Below are 16,453 nucleotides of genomic sequence, written 5' to 3'. Positions count from 1 at the left end.
ATAATTTTCAGACACAAACATTTGCAAATCCAGTGCAAATACTGTGATGGTTTCAGTACAACCACCGTTTTTTTACTTTTGGCTGAATATAAATGATGGATTTCGTTATTGTGGCTTCACACACTCGTTGTCTGAAACCAGACATCACGAGCTGGGAGTGGATCAGACTGACAGTCACTTACAGGGTACTGCTGTATCTAGTTTATTATAGATGGGAGCATAATTTACCACATAAAAATCACATGAAATAAAGTTGTTAAGACTATAAACTCATCAGGATTAAATTCAGTACAGTTTAAAATGTTTAAAAGGTTGTTTTCTCATAGGGATGAGTCACCTGTTATTGGCCATCAAAGGAAATAACTGCTGATGGTGCAAAGTAGGTGAATCCTGAATTAAATGCTACCTCCCTTTGAGACCAAGTATTGAAGCAGTTAACAATAAGAACAAATGTATGCTGATTGACATATGACAGTCGGGTTACAGAGGCAACCAGAGCCTGGAATGGTTGCTAGCCACCGACTATCAGCTACAAAGTGATGTGTGATGAATGTCTTCCTGTGTGAACGCTCCTTTATACACTGGTTTCACCATCCTGCATCCATCTATGCTGTCATGGTTACTAAATTGAATCATCTGTAAAAATAATGCACAGCAATGATTGTTGGTACATAATCGCAACAATTACTGCTCTAAAGCAGGCATGTCAACTCAAATTACATAATGGGCCACATGCTTGATCTTAACTGGGTCACACTAGTGAAATTCTCCTTTCTGTCAGTGAAAAGTAGTTTAATTACACATTTAATCCTTGAGATATCTTAATATAACAAAATCAAGTGTGAATTTAACATTAGGTCTCGGTTTTTCTGCATGATATAGAAATCCTGCTGTAGAATGAAAGAAATCTGTCAGCATGACTCTTTGAGTTTAAATTATAAGAAAAAGAAATTGTTGAATTAGAGAAAAGGTTCTGGTGGCTCATTGACTGTCCAGAAATTTGCTTTTTTTACTATGTACTTGTAGTGAAAAACTACAAACTTTTCTGTCATTTAATTATTTATCTGTTGCCTAATTGGTTGGTGAAGCCATCGGTTCTTAAAATATGGGTAAAAGTCATGCACATTCCCAGCACCATCCACTGGGTCAGATTGGAATTGTTGCCAGGCTGACTCTGGCACCTGGGCTTTATGTTTGGCACATCTGCTGTGAAGAAAATAACTTTTCCATGTGTCTTTAACCCTTTAGACCTCTACATCATCACTGTGGTTTTTCTGACCAGAATAAACAAACTGTGAGCGATAAATTGCACAAAAATGCCGTATATAGCAAAAATGATACAAATGAAAATGCATATATGCTAATTTATATTTAATTTATCTTTCAGAATTTGTCAGAAGGTTCAATAAACTGTCCAGTTTCAAAACTTTACAATTTGCTGACAATTATTTCATGGTTCAGGCTTTACAGGGTTAATTTTGACAGATGACATACTTTTAACAGACAGCCTGCAGTGTAAGCAAACAGTGCGGTTGGTGTAATTCTTACATTGGTAGGAAAAATCGTAAACACGGAGTAACCTTGGATGAGTGAAGTGTAAGAGCAGAACTAGATCACTGTCAGAGCCAAATAAGTCACACTGCTTAAAAAAAATACCCAACTCAAATACACGGTAGATGGAAGTGTCGGTTCACTTATTCACTACTTAGTGTTCAGGCACTTCGATGTGGGAGACCATAAATTGTGTTAGTACAGTACAGTAAAATATTCTGCTCAGATCATTACTTTTATACAGTTGAGAACCCTTTAAATTGTCTATATCTTTTTAAACTGTGTCCTTATTGCCTGGTGACATTTTTGTCCATCGATTTCATTTGAATTTTATGTTGTATTTACAAGAAGAAAAAAAACGTCTTATTCTTCAGTTTTCAGCTGATGGTCTATTTCACAGAACCCCTGGTGTTTTCTCTCTCCGTCAGATTCACATGAAGACCATGCCGGCAGCCATGTTCAGGCTTCTAACGGGACAGGAGACCCCCATGTACATATAAAGAACAGCCAAGAACCGCCCCACGGGACAGGCAGTCAGCTGCGGTGGGTTATCATACAAACAAACCTGACTGGTTACGGGGTGGAGGATTACTCCTCCCTGTCCTTTCAATTCTCTCTTCTTTTTCTTTTCTTCGTCTTTGGGCTGATGACTCCAACTCCTCATCATCTCTCTAGTCTGTGCTTAACATGCAACAGCCATTATATTGATACTGGATGCCTAATCCACTCGACCAGCTGAAGAGACAGAGTGTATGTGTTTGTGTGTGGATGTGCGTGGATACTGTTTGCTATTTATTTGTCCTGTCTGTGTGGACTTACCGAACGAATACGTCACAGTTTATTTTTTATATTCATGTAATGCAATATGATACTTCTACTCTACTTTCTTGTATATTTCCATTTTCATTTCTGTTAATTTATTCCCATGTAAATACATATTTTGCTAATATTGTGAGTGCGGACGGGGGGGCAGCGCTGTATTGTAAATATTTACTGAATCTTGCCATCGAACTGAGGCCATGATGATGGCAAAGACACAACTTAATGCCAGATATCATCAAAAGGGGAACGAGTTACGTGTCTGAAATGTTGGGTTTAGATGTGCTAAGTGAATAAAATAACGTACACGTGACTCAAGCCAATTCTTGGAGCAGGGGTGTACGGGAGAAACGCCATATCCTTTTACTTTACGACATTTTAAGGCAATACACGAGTTCAACTTCTGAATGGCAAGTCTTTTCTAAATCAAACACTCACATTTAAATAATATTAACATGCATCAGTTATGCTTTGGATATTATGGAAGCCCGTTTCCGCCACTAAAAAAAAAAAAAAAGGATCCATAACTCAAAATTTTGAGTTATTTTCTTGAAATTTCGAGTTATTTTCTCGAAATTTCAAGTTATTATCTCGAAATTTCGAGTTATTATCTCGAAATTTCGACATATTAACTCAAAATTTTGAGAAAAGCAACTCGAAATTTCGAGTTAGCGCTGCCAATCAGTAATCTACGTGAATGACGTCATTTCCATGTTACCCGGAAGCTGAAGCCCTCAGCTACAAATGCTACAGCTAAGCTACCGGTATTACATCCAGTCGTGAATGCACAGATTGCTGAGTGTTTTCAGCCTGGCTTCACAAATGATGTGTTATTAGCTGAATCACATGGTGTTACTATCAGCAAACATACTTTAATTTGTTGGGATCCGTTTTTGAGTGCGCGGTCCTGCGCCATATGCTTCCGGGTAACAAGAAAGCGACCTCATTCACGTATATTTTTGATTGACAGAGCTAACTCGAAATTTTGAGAAAAGTAACTCGAAATTTCGAGTTATTTTCTCGAAATTTCGAGTTATTATCTCGAAATTTCGAGTTATGGATACTAGCCTTTTTTTTTTTTTTTTAGTGGCGGAAACGGGCTTCCATAGGATATCAAGTCACAGGTATGAAAAGTTTCTTTTGTGTGCTTCTCTTCTGTGTGTTCATCTCTAGTGTTCTGACTGAAACTCATGCATACTTTGAGTGGACTGTGAATGTAACTTTGTTGTGTGAGCTGTCTCATTGCCATACGCAGTATTAGAATGTCTGTACATAAATAAAAAACTTGTCTAGTATTGTGCTCATGTTAAAAAATAAAATAACAAAAAAAACCAAAACCTCACAGGTTTAAGTCACCGCAAACGTCCTCCCAGCTATATGTTGCCCTTCATTCTTGAGAGGGAAAGAGAGAACTGTGAATCACACACTGTGACAGACGACAAAAAGCCTTACTGGGGAGTAATGGCTTTCCAATGCATTGTAGTAAATTTTAACCGTAAGAACATTATCTGTGTGCATGCCTCGTAAAGTAGAATCATGTCATTGTGACTGGATAATAAAATATGAGCTAAACCTGGCTGTGATTTATTTTTTTAAACTGCAAATGCTTTAAATTACTCCACAAAGACTTAACTGCCTGAAATCTTCATGATTCTTCATGAAGGTTCAACGAGGAACTGCAAACAATCCTTAGAGATTTTGGTCTATGTTGACTTGATAGTATCACAGTTGCTGCTGCAGATTTGTGAATCTCCCAATGCACCACATCCCAAAGGTGCTCTGCTGGACTGGGATACGGGGGGGGTGAAAAAGTATTTGCCCCCTTTATGATTACCTATTTTTTTTCCTACTTCAATGTTTCAGATCATCAAACAAATTTAAACATTGGACAAAGATAACACAAGAAAATAGAAAATGCAGTTTCTAAGTATAGGTGTTTATTATTAAGGAGGGGAAAACAATCCAAACCTACATGGCCCTGTATGTAAAAAGTGGTTGCCCCACCCGCTCCATTATAACATAAATTAACTGTGGTATATCACATCTTTGGAACGCTGAGTTCAACTCCTCTAGTCACACCCAAGCCTGATTACTGCCACACCTGTTCTCAATCAAGAATTAATAGGATCTGCCAGACATAATGGAGTATCCAAGGAAATTCAGGAACAAATGAGAAACAAAGTCACTGAGATCTCTCAAGTCTGGAAAAGGTTATAAAATCATTTCTAAAGCTGTGGGACTCCAGCAAACCACAGTGAGAGCCATTATCCACAAGTGGCGAAAACATGGAACACTGGTGGACCTTCCCAGGAGTGGCCAGCTGACCAAAATTACCCGATTCTTCCAAGAGGTCACAAAAGACCCCAGAACAACATCCAAAGAACTGCAGGCCTCACTTGCTTCAGTTAAAGTCAATGTTCAGGACTCCACCATAAGTAAGAGACTGGGCAAAAATGGCCTGCATGGCAGACTCAAGACTAAAACCACTGCTGAGCAAAAGGAACATTTTTGCCAGGAAACATTTTTATTATCCCCAAGACTTCTGAGAAAATATTCTGTGGACTGACAAGACCAAAGTTGAACTTTTGGGATGGTGTGTGTCCGATTACATGTGGTATAAAAGTAACACAGCCTTTCAGAAAAAGCATATCATACCAACAGTAAAATATGATAGTTTGATGGTCTGGGGCTGTTTTGCTGTCTCAGAACCTGGAAGACTTGTGTAGTAAATGGAAGCATGAATTCTGCTGTCTGCCAAAACAGCCTGAAGGAGAATATCTGGCAGTCTGTTCATGACCTCAAGCTGAAGTGCGCTTGGGTTGTGCAGCAGGACAATGATCACAAATACACCAGTAAGTCTACCTCTGAATGACTTAAGAAAAACAAAACGAAGACTTTGGAGTGGCCTGGTCAAAGTCCTGACCTCATCTGATTGAGATGCTGTGGTATAACCTTAATAAGGTGGTTCATGCTCAAAAACCCTCCAATGTGGCTTGGAAAGAAAGCAACTGGACTTGAAGACGTTTCACCTCTCATCCAAGAGGCTTCTTCAGTTCTAAAATCAGTGGTGGAGTTTTATCTGGGACTTTCAATCATTTAGTTTTAGAACTGGAGAAGCTTCCTGGATCATTAAAATAAAATAAATCAGGCTAAATTGAAGTGTTTATGATGCAAGTTGAAATTTTGATTGGCTGCTTTAGTCAGAAGTAAAAACAACTTAATATCTCTGGTAAAAGAATTGTTACTGATACAGCACATTTCACACACACACAGACACACAAAGATGACACTCAGGGGCAACTCAAGGTTCAGCATCTTGCCAAAAGATACTTGGGTACATGGTCTGTAGAACCCGGGGAATGCTCTACCGACCTACTGAACAGTAGATGACCCGTTCTACCACAGCCATCACATGAGATGATTACTACGACTAAATAATTAAATTACTATAGACACTTCAGGTAAGACTGATTCTGATTTGATTAGCATCTCTCAATTGAGCAGTGAACAGTAAAACATCTCTTGCGGTTATATATTATGCAGTGTGAAATTTCAATGCAGCTGTTTTGACTCATCAAAAACTACAGAGGAGGCCATTCAGCAGGGATACAGGATACCCAAGCATTATCCAAACAGAAAAGAGGGAGCCTTAATTATCAGTTTTACTTGTGTTTTTCAAGGTGCACAGGATTATAATTCAGCCTGTGTGTGATGAAAGGCACTTGCTATGTGACAGTTTCATAATAGGTATTCATTCGAAAGCAAGGCTGCAGTGTTTTCTTCTTTTGATTGCCTAAAACTGTCAGTGTAGAAAATACATTAAAAAGCAGCTTTGCAAAGGCATTTCTTTCAATGGTCTCTCGTGCACATAGAATTAGTCTCAGATTGAGACCAAGCATTAAACAAAAAAAAAAAAAAAAAAAAGGTTTACCATCAAATATCAGAGCCATGATAGAGGTGACCAATTATCTGTTATAACCTGCTCATTTACAGCCATGCAAAAGAGGAATATTGTATGGCATGATGTAGGATGCTTACTTGCTTCTCAACAAATACTTTACTGAACATTGTTTCCTATTATTTAATCACATGCATGTTTTTGCACAAGGCAGCTTTGTGTAATTATAAGTGTTCCGAGTACTCATCACCTTAATGGGGGACAGGAGTTTATAAGTATATGAAGTCAGTATTATTGCTTCAGGGGAACAGTGTGCTATAAAACTCAGCTAGTTTGTCCATACTGTGCATGACTCATTCTGGTGGCACTAGTCTCCAAACAACCCACTGCATGAAGAAAAGAGCAGCTCCAGAGGAGAAAGAACTGTGCGGCTGCTCCAGATTTTGATAAACACTTTGTAGCATAGTATTTCAAGAGTGAACTCCATTTGGCAGGTTTCTTTGATCAGTTCCAGTTTTCTGCACAGCTGAGTACATTGATTTCCTGCACACCCACTATAAAAAAAACAGCACACCACAATTAACAGGTTGTAAGCTCCAGTACGATTTACATCAATTCAACTTTGAAGTTCTTATGCCCCCTAGTGTTGACATTTGTAAATGCAGAACCTACAAATGTACTCCACTTTAGAAATACAAACTTCAATAATTCAAGATTTGTTTTTAATGTTACAATATTTAAATTAATCCTTAACTTACAGATACCAGAAACTTGCACATTACATACAGTCATACAAGTATTATGTTTTAGTATTAGAATCAATAGGCACTATGAAATCCTTTAATCGTACCATTTAATAATTCTAATTACATGCGTTTCCTGCAAGCAGTGCAGCAGTCACTTCTTTCACAGTGTGGTCAAGTTGAGGGATTGTTTTGAACTAGCTCTGTTATCTTTGTTCAGGTCAATGTCCAGTTTGTGCTAGTCATGCAGAGCCGCTGTCAGTTGATCCGTTCAGGGGTTTTGGTCATTTTTGTCACACTTCAACATAACCTTTATTCCAAGACCCTGACGTGTGGTCTCAAAGGCTTGGACTGCCTGCTCCAGAGGGAAACGATGGGTCACAAGGGGCTTGACATTCACTTTACCTGACGCCAACATGGCAATCGCCATTGGCCAGCTGCAACACAAACAGTTGTTTAAGTGCAATAATTACTTTAACTTAGCCCAAAGACAATGGTCCATATATTACTGCTTTTAAAATTGATGGAACCTAACTGTTAGCATCTGCTTGTAGAAAAAATGTATATGGGCGTTAGCTTACGTATTGCAGTAGCGGAAAACTCCTCTGATGTCTACTTCTCTTACAGCGGCATTGATCAGAGGAACTGTAGCCAGCTCTGAGCCAAGACCCACCAGCACCACGACACCTCCTGAACGGGTTGCCTGATAAAGGGGAAGAAAAAACAAAACAAAGTGATTATTTTATGAGTCGGCAGAGACTGAACCCTGTTTATGTTGGGACAGATACAGATAAGATGGTGTCCCGTTTTAGTTGGTGCCGTTTTTACCATTTCGCAGTGTTTAACCTTGCATCATATCTCATGAGCTCATCAGCTATTATGCAACTAAAAACTTTTGCCAACAACTATAGCAAGCAAAAGGACATGTCACTGCTGAGTTGAAGTACAAAAGCTGCATGAAACTTTGAAATATTAAACTAAATTAAAGAACTATACTTCATGTGTGAAGAAATGAACTTTAGATCCCACCACTGATGGCAGGCAAGAGAACTTCAAGTTTCGACATCTCATGCAATAATGTAATGCAGATTTTAAATTCTTACTCTCTCATCTATTACTTGCATGGAACCGTTCCAGAAATGTGACTACAACTTTTGACTTTACTGGGCCACATACATAGATGGCAGTTTGGATGCAGCTCTCAACACCAGTGCATTCAACGGTAATGTGAGGCTGCGCCCCCAACATTTCCTCCACACTCTTTGCCAGCTGCTGGGCTCCATCTCCTCTCCTCACAGTCAGCAGGAAGTCTGCACCCAGGTCTTTGGCCATCAGCAGACGCTCCTCAGACAGATCTGAACACAGCAAAGGATGGTAACCAGAGTTAAACTGAATTATGAGAATGAATACTTCTGTTAAGATAAGTGCTTAAAATGACAAATTGCGTTACCAGATATGACGACCTGCGAGGCCCCCATTGCCTTGGCTGCAAGCAGACAGACCAACCCGATAGGTCCTGTGTAAAGAGGAGAAGCATGCACAAATACTCCAAGTGAACATGTGTTACACAAACGTACATTTAAAAAGAAAGTTCAAGACTGCATCACATATTACTGACAACAGAGTGCTTAAATGAACTTGTTTCCAGAGGGGAAAAAAAGTTAAACATTGAGATTTACCTGCATGCATCCCCACATCACTCTAGTTTTGTGGAGTCAGTAGGACTCACGTTTTAGTTTACACCCACCGTGTGCCAAAGGGATTCCCTACTTGCATGAGCATCTTACTCAAATACCCTAGTTCTCATCTTGTTTATGGAATATTACTAGCAGTTTCGATGACTTTTGTCTAATTTTTACCTGCACCACAGACGAACACAGTGCTACCAAGGGTCACTCCAGCTCTTCGGCAGGCATGGATTCCCACAGACAAAGGCTCAATGAGCGCTCCCTCCTCAAATGTGACATTATCAGGCAACCTGAACAGTTTTTGAAGAGGGAAACAAGGAAAGAATTTATGCATGTTAGCCAACAGACAGATGAGGCAGCTTCGCGATTGATGGCAATCTTGGAAAAACACCGGTACTTGTAACAGAAGTTGGCACTGTGCGTGTAATAGCGACAGAGGTTTCCATCGTCAGGGGGTGTGGCACAGAAGAAGATAGTGGGAGATAAATTATAGCGTCCAGTTTTGAAGAACTCGTCCATCTCACGGGGCACACCAGGCTCAATAGCCACTCTGTCACCTAGAGAAAATAAAAGTAAAAATTAAAGCAGATGGTCTCATCTGCGCAACTATCACCACATGCGGAGTGAAAACTAGCATAAGGTAGAAGGATTCCATAGCTTGAACCTCAATCTAAATTCAATTTGTGTGATGGGTAAATTTAGAATAAGTTTCTTCAGTTCAAACTTTAGGAGACACTGGCTTTGGTGCACAGCTCAGAGTTACATACTATATTTGCACTTACCCACTTTAAGGTGCTTGACCTCTGAGCCAACCTTCGCCACTCTCCCCGAGGCCTCGTGCCCCAGCACCATGGGTTTTTTGAGCACAAAGTCCCCTATCCGGCCATTCTGCCAATAGTGCACATCCGAACCACAGATTCCCACAGAGTGCATCTGCAGCAAAACCTCTGAGTACAAAAGGCAAACCAGGAACGCAGTTAGGACACAGCTGCACTCCCAGACTGGTCTGAGTAGAGATCATGCAATTTTCTACATTTTAAGCTGCTTGCTTCAACACCATACTAATGAAAAAAAGCAATGCCCATGTGTTTTAAGTCAAAAGCTAAGAAATGAATGGCATAATTAAAATATAATGACCAATAACTCTATTCATTGAAAAAGCATTTAACATAGCAATAACAGCTTGTTTGGGTTTGTTTGCTCTTTGATGACGTATATAATATAAGTTGCACTTGAGTGCAGTACTATACCATTAGGTCCTGGTTCCGGGATAGGGCGATTTTCCTGTCACAAACGACGAAAATGCAAAAAAGTTGCAGTCAATTGAGGTCGCACAGCGTGTATGAACGTGAATATGTAACGTCACAGCACAGTTTCATACCAGCCGCAGGTCTTCTTTAGCGTGCAGCACCAGGGACAGATTGTCTTGCGCCATGACAGAGAGAAATGCTGGGTTTACAACGACGTGAAGTCAACAGAAAGCACGGCAAAGTGCAAACAGACAGACCGGCCAGACCGTGTCGAGTTCCCCTCAGCTTCAAAGTACTCAAAGCAATGGCAGGGCACTCCTTCCTAAACAAACCCCGTGATTGGCTTAAAACGCTGCGGAGCAGTCCACTTTGTAGGGGTGGACGCTGCGACGCAAAAACATAAAACTGCACAAGTGTGACACCAAAACTATTCTTTGCCCCTCGAGTAAAGATATAAACTATATTTTTATTAATCGCAAATTGATATTAAATCTTCATCATTGATATGGAGCGATTTAATAAGCAAAATTGTTTTTAAATTGCCGTGGTGCTACTTGAGTCAAATAAGAGCGTCCATTTGAAAAGGGGAGGGAGTAAAAAGGTAAAACTGACTGGATCGTTAACCAACCCGCGGTACAGAGGTCAGGTAGTAACTAAAGTTTAGATCAGATTTACTTATTTTAGGGCGATAATGAATAATTATATGTATATTAATTCCGCCTAAACAGACACTAAATCAAGAGGTGATAAGAGGAGGTAATGCTCAGAAAATGTGAAAAAACAAACAAACAACTGGCTCCACGGGTGGGACGCGAGCACTGTGCAGTATAAATAAAAGTAAAAGCAATTCATTTTCAAATAAAAGAGAAAAGAGTCTATCTATTTTAGCTTAAGAGTAGGTTGCATAAAATTATATACGGCTATGTCATTATCAGGAAAACACAGCACAATGTGACGAGGTAAAGAAGTTCTGATGTAATGGAGTCAGAAACGCTTCTTGCAATGTAGTCATGCAATGTAGCAACCCTTGTGGATATGGGAGCAGGCATTAAGTTTAAGTGCTTTATTGCATATTGTGTTTTTAAGATAAACAGGAAATATAAATAGAATCTGGAGATGAAACGTGAAATCCAGTAGTTGGTTGTGTAAGTGTACAACTTCTTTGTGGGATGGGAATCTGCAGTGCTTTCCAGCAGGCTTGGAGGCTAGTACCATCACCCAAGCCAAGCAGGTAGCTGGAGTAATGCTGTTAACAGCTGAAAAAGAAGAGGGACCCCAGCTGGCCAGTGGGTTCAAAACAGGAAGTGTCTTTTTGTGATGTGACAGTGCTAACCACTGCCCCGCTGCACCACCCTCGCAGTTTCCAAATTTGCAATTTGGATTCTTGTAACTTTGCCTCTGTCACGCAGATAGGTGTAATACACGTAAATGTTGTACGTCAACAGCCTAAACAGATGCAGAAGAAATAGTAGCAATATTTTTGTTATTCTCAAGGTGCCCCTTGTTAGGTGGATACACTGAAGAGAAAACCTTGTCTGCTTATCTTATCTTTTTATTCATTAATTTCTTGATTGCTATCAGGGGGCTGCATGCTGTCCCAGAGCAAAAGTCTGAGGTGCACACTGGATGGATCAAAAGTCTTTGTACTCGTGGGAGCTCAGTGAAAACTCTGCAGGTAGATTTTTTTATGAATTTAGTAAACCTACTGTAAACTAGAAGACTTTTAGCTGGTGGCACACCCATCTCTCACCCTCACTAGAGTCAATCCAGGTTGCTGTATTTGTCATGGAAGTTAGCAAAGTTAAAGCATATTCAATTAGCACATAAATGTAATTACTGTCTCAAACTTTGATTTGTGGATTTAAATAGACAGAAAAAAAGTTTATAATTTTAAGTGTGGAGCCACTAATATGATCCTCCTTTCAGCAATGGTTTCATCAGGCAACAATAAAAACTAGGGACAATGTCAGAGGGATAACGTAAGTACAAGGTCACAGGACAACCAGCGTCATGTGGCAAATCACCATCGTTTATGATATGAAAGTTAAAAGCTAGTGGCACACAGAACTGTAACAAGAGTACAATAAAATCACAAAATGACATCAGCAGTAGCTATAACATACTGATTACTAATAAATCAGTGCAGGAAGGCAATGTAAACATAATAAACAAACATAATAACTCATCTTGTAAAAACTGCTGGTTTTCTCTAACTATTTGCTTGCTTATGAGTGTGGCAAACAGCAGAGTGTTTTACATCTGAAGCATCGGAAACACCCGCAATAGAAATCGCACAGGTCACCCGAGTATTTCTGCAGCTTGTCCATGCTGACGTACCCTGCAAGGAGTAAGAAGAAAATAATAATGTGTAGCACACAAATGTCTTCTGCCTTTTACTGTCATCTATTATTACACTAGACCTTTGATACAGGTCAATAATAAACTGTGAAAAGAACAGTAACTAACAATTCTTCACCTGTAATCATGCTTTTAATTGGATATTTTTGCATATGACCACAAAGTGGTGCTTTATTTTCTGATGAGTCGGCGTCAGATAGTCCAGAACTGCCAACAGAGTGATGGAGGCTTTATTAGTTTAGTAGTCAGTCTACATTTTTTAAAATCAGAATCACAATATTTATAGTTGCAAGTCCACATACTACCTTATGCTGATTTCTTCTTCACTGAACTCATCATCTGTTGGGCAATTAAAGCTTTTCAGGGAGTGCTGTAAAACAGGAGTTACTCTAATTAAGTTTATTTTAAATCCCATCACATGTAACACAAAACACAGCAAGTTCCTGAGCAATGTGCCACGATGCAAGTTCAATTAATCCAATTCAGGGTAAGTGGAAGAAAATGGATGGATGAATGAATATTCTTTATAATAAATAGCCTAGCAGACATCTACAAACATTTGTGAAAGAAAGGGTCGTTCTCAGGAGCTCAGTAAATTCCAGCGTGGTTCCGTGATAGGATGCCACCTCCGCAACAAGTTCAGCCGTGAAATTTACTCGCTATTAAAAGGGGACATGAAATGCTACACACATAAAAGCTCATTTACATCGCGGAGCCCTCCTCTCAAAAACTGACATACATGTAACTCTGTCTGTGGATTTAAGAAATAAGAGCTTAAAGTTAAAGTTTTAAAAGCATGTTTAACATCATCTTCTGTCCAGCTGTTGGCCGTAATGTTCAGGTTTGTAAAGTACTTTATAAATGAAAACTTTGTGGAGGAGAATTTGTTTGAGTCACCAGACCGGCATCTATGTCAGTTTTTGAGAGCAGGGCTCAATGGTGTAAATTACCCTTTATGTGTGTAGCATTTCCTGTCCCCTTTAAATATTCCACAAACAGCTGTTAGTGGAATTATAACAAAGTGTAAGTAAATGGAAACAACAGCAACTCAGCCACAAACAGTGTATACTGGTTTGTCACAAAGGGAGTGTGGCATGTTTCTGTATAACTGTGCACGATCAACAGAGGACTTGTTTGGCTAACTGTTTCAGCATCTCACACACATTAGTGTGGAAACAAGAATTACAGGCGTAACCTGTGTGCAGCTTATCTTGCTGCTGTCCGTACCTCATCCGCTGACTGCTCATTACGCTCCCAAATCAGCTGCCCAAACACTTTTCTCACCTCTGAAATGATACATAAATGAGAAGCTGTTTCCAACGTCATGGCAGGTTGACATTCTTTGAGCTGAACCACTCAGAAAGTGACAGTTCTTGCAAATGTTTTCAGGAACCTGGGGAAAAGCTATCAATTTTTTTTTTTTTAAATGAAGAGGCAAAAATCTAAAGAAGTGGTTTGTGTAGAAAATAATTCAGGGTTTTTCCTTCATTTCAAAAAGGGGTTGTGGTCCTCCCGCACAAATAAATGACCAGGATTGTAATATATAATATTTTTTAACACTTCTTTAGTTAATTTATCCACTCATATAATATATTTTTATTTATCAAATGTCCAGAAAAAGCAGTGAACAAACTTTAAGTAGGTTAAATCAATATCTGTCAACATTTCTTTTTTATTTCTTATTATCTCTGTATGCCTCAGTCTTATCTACCAAGGACTTAGTATTGTTTAATCACAACAAATTAATAGGCGTAAATTAATCCTTACCATCTTGTACGGAGGCTGGAGGCAGCACATACTGACCAATGCTCAAAGACTTCACACTCTGCCTCTTTTCACAGGCGGACAGAAACAAGCTGTGAAATACTGTCAGCTTGTTCCAGAGGTAATCCTTGCTCTCAAAGATCCTGAAAAACAGTATTTACATGTTAAGCTTTAAAGGGATTGTGGGAAAATGCGTTACAAACACAAACGCTCCGGAGGATGATAACTGTAAAGCTTTTCAGCTCAGCATGCTAACCTAAGAGTATCAGGGCATGTAGCATCTTCACTGAAAAGGTAATCCGCTGTCCTCCAATGAGCAATGGAGCCCCCCTCTGAAGCTAAGAGATAAAAAGCGATCAGAACAAGCTAACAAAGGTGTTTCTATAAATGCCAGAGGACAGTACTGTGAAAAACACTTCCTCCAACCCTCAATTCTTGATATTCTGCTAGCAAAATGGTGCAGTGATTTATTGAAAGGTACAAACATACACTACAATACAGTATGTAAGGCAAAAATTGGGCTTCAACTAAAGAAATGCAGGTTTATTATTTTTTCAAATATATATTTGAATAATTAAACAGGTCAGTGTTTGGGTCGGTCAGGTAGAAGGAGTGGATTTGAAAGACCTTCAAAAAGATTGGAGAACTATTACTTAGACTACTTTAAAAAATGCACAGAAGTCTGGCTTCTTTGAAGCAAAAAATAAAGACATTAGTGGTACCTCAAGACTTGTGCACAATACTAGAGGTCCCTTTAAATCAAGACTTTGTTAAATTACTTTAAACTTACCTTATGACAGCAGCAGCATCTTTAAGATAATTCTATAAACTTTCTTTGGTTGCTAGGTTTATTTGGATGGCTAGCTTAAACCAAAGCTAAAAACAGGATACTTACTCCAAAACATGTGACAGGTCTGTGGCACACTGCTAGACAACCAGGCAGTCTTATAGCGAAACATGGCCAGAAAACTACGAATTAACTACTATTAGTGTAGCTTGTTTTTCATCTGCTTCTTATTTTCAAACCGAACCCCTCTTCTGCTCTGCGTTAGCCATCACAGCCAGAGTTGGCGCTCAAAATGCTCTGCTGCATTCAAATGCTGTAAAAACGGTAGGAAATGTTTTAGATTAGAGAAAGAATCTGTAGAATATCTGGCCTGCAGGTAGCCAAGTGAAAATCTGGCAAGAAAAACAACTTTTCAGGGCTTTTATAAGTTATATTTTCTTAGATATGTCATTAAACAACAAAGCCAGAAAACCTCAAACACGAGTACTTGAAATGAAAGTGACCAAAATAAAACAAAATAACTTTTTTTCCAATTTAGTGAGCTGAGTTAGCTGTGTTAAATCATTGAAAAATCACAAATTGCGTGTAAGTACCTGATTTAACTGTCATTGTTATTTATACTATTACCATATCTGACTGAATGAATAAAAGGTAATAAGTGGCTGTTTTTAATTTGCTTCCTAAATGCAACAAAGAGAGACACAACAAGAAATGCACCAGGGATTTTAATTCTAAAACAGAAAGTTTCTTTTCCTTCACACAAAACGTCCTGATGTTTTCTGTTTGTTTGTTTTTTACTGTGGACCCACTGCAACAGAAAACTTCTATAGTGGATTGTGGAAAAAGCCAAACCAAATTAAACTCATTTTTATGATGTAATATGAATGGCCATGGGAGAAGTCATCATCAGCAGGAGGACCTGTGAAAGAACACTTAAAAGTCCAGAATTTATGCCCTCTTTTATACGGTCCAGATTGGAATCTTTGCCAGCCAAGTCTGGCCTCCAGGCTTTATGTTCACAGCCCTGAGCTACACACTGTAAAGAAGAAAGACAGATGAGTTATGGGCTTTGCATGTTCTTCAGTGCTCTACATTTTACAGGTAACGAACTTACAATTGACAATTTATATTTAGCATTATTTCTTACTTATATTTGTAAAGCCACACAGGGATAAGCATGAGAAGAGCAATAGTGCATCCTACCGACTGGATATTGTGCATCTGCCCGGTCTTCACATTGTTGTTGTTACTGAACGTGAAGCTTACTTGAGTTTGTATTAATAAAGTACAATCCTGATCTCAATCCTGCATTAAAATACTCAGTATTTGTAAAGTCTTTTACGACCACTTTTAACACACAGTACTGTAATACCAACACTTTAGTATGTAGTTCATTAAAAAAAATATATATATATAAATAAAAATATAAATTCTTTGCTGGTAATGCACTTTTATTCCCCAATCTAACTTTCCAGAATTGTAAGGTTTAATGTATGGTAAAGGAAAATACACGATAAAGCATCTATTCTTATCCCATTAAAGCCTGAGCCATGAAAACGTTACCAGAATTTTTTTTAGGTTTATTAAACCTTCTA

The 16,453-nt window shown here is 38.9% G+C and overlaps 3 protein-coding genes across 6 annotated transcripts in view; 1 reads left to right on the top strand and 2 right to left on the bottom strand.

Annotated features, from left to right (window-relative positions):
• apba2b (amyloid beta (A4) precursor protein-binding, family A, member 2b) overlaps positions 1-3,942 on the top strand; it is an 81,405-nt gene extending 77,463 nt beyond the window's left edge. For all 4 annotated transcript variants that reach the window (XM_080885835.1, XM_080885836.1, XM_080885833.1 and 1 more), the window contains one exon: positions 1,980-3,942. In XM_080885835.1, coding sequence (XP_080741961.1) covers positions 1,980-2,051 — 72 coding nt within the window. In that variant the 3' untranslated portion in view covers positions 2,052-3,942. The remainder of the gene's footprint in view (positions 1-1,979) is intronic.
• Positions 3,943-6,972: 3,030 nt separating this feature from the next.
• On the bottom strand, positions 6,973-10,264 carry sord (sorbitol dehydrogenase). Its single transcript, XM_080885740.1, has 9 exons — positions 10,081-10,264; positions 9,950-9,983; positions 9,482-9,646; positions 9,097-9,256; positions 8,871-8,989; positions 8,462-8,527; positions 8,188-8,366; positions 7,593-7,714; positions 6,973-7,448 (listed from the first exon to the last, which is right to left on the bottom strand). The coding sequence occupies exons 1-9, from the start codon at positions 10,132-10,134 to the stop codon at positions 7,283-7,285; spliced, it is 1,065 nt and encodes a 354-aa protein (XP_080741866.1). The 5' UTR covers positions 10,135-10,264; the 3' UTR covers positions 6,973-7,282.
• A 96-nt stretch (positions 10,265-10,360) lies between these two features.
• Positions 10,361-15,130, bottom strand: terb2 (telomere repeat binding bouquet formation protein 2). Its single transcript, XM_080885741.1, has 7 exons — positions 14,967-15,130; positions 14,328-14,409; positions 14,075-14,214; positions 13,535-13,593; positions 12,613-12,677; positions 12,426-12,514; positions 10,361-12,287 (listed from the first exon to the last, which is right to left on the bottom strand). Exons 1-7 carry the CDS (start codon positions 15,028-15,030, stop codon positions 12,175-12,177), a joined length of 612 nt encoding a protein of 203 aa, XP_080741867.1. The 5' UTR covers positions 15,031-15,130; the 3' UTR covers positions 10,361-12,174.
• Between the last annotated feature and the right edge of the window lie 1,323 nt (positions 15,131-16,453).

Source organism: Rhamphochromis sp. 'chilingali' (assembly GCF_963969265.1).
Source record: "Rhamphochromis sp. 'chilingali' genome assembly, chromosome: 6".
Taxonomy (NCBI): Eukaryota; Metazoa; Chordata; class Actinopteri; order Cichliformes; family Cichlidae; genus Rhamphochromis; species Rhamphochromis sp. 'chilingali'.
Note: the sequence above shows the minus strand (reverse complement) of the source record. Positions and strands in the feature narration are given on the sequence as shown.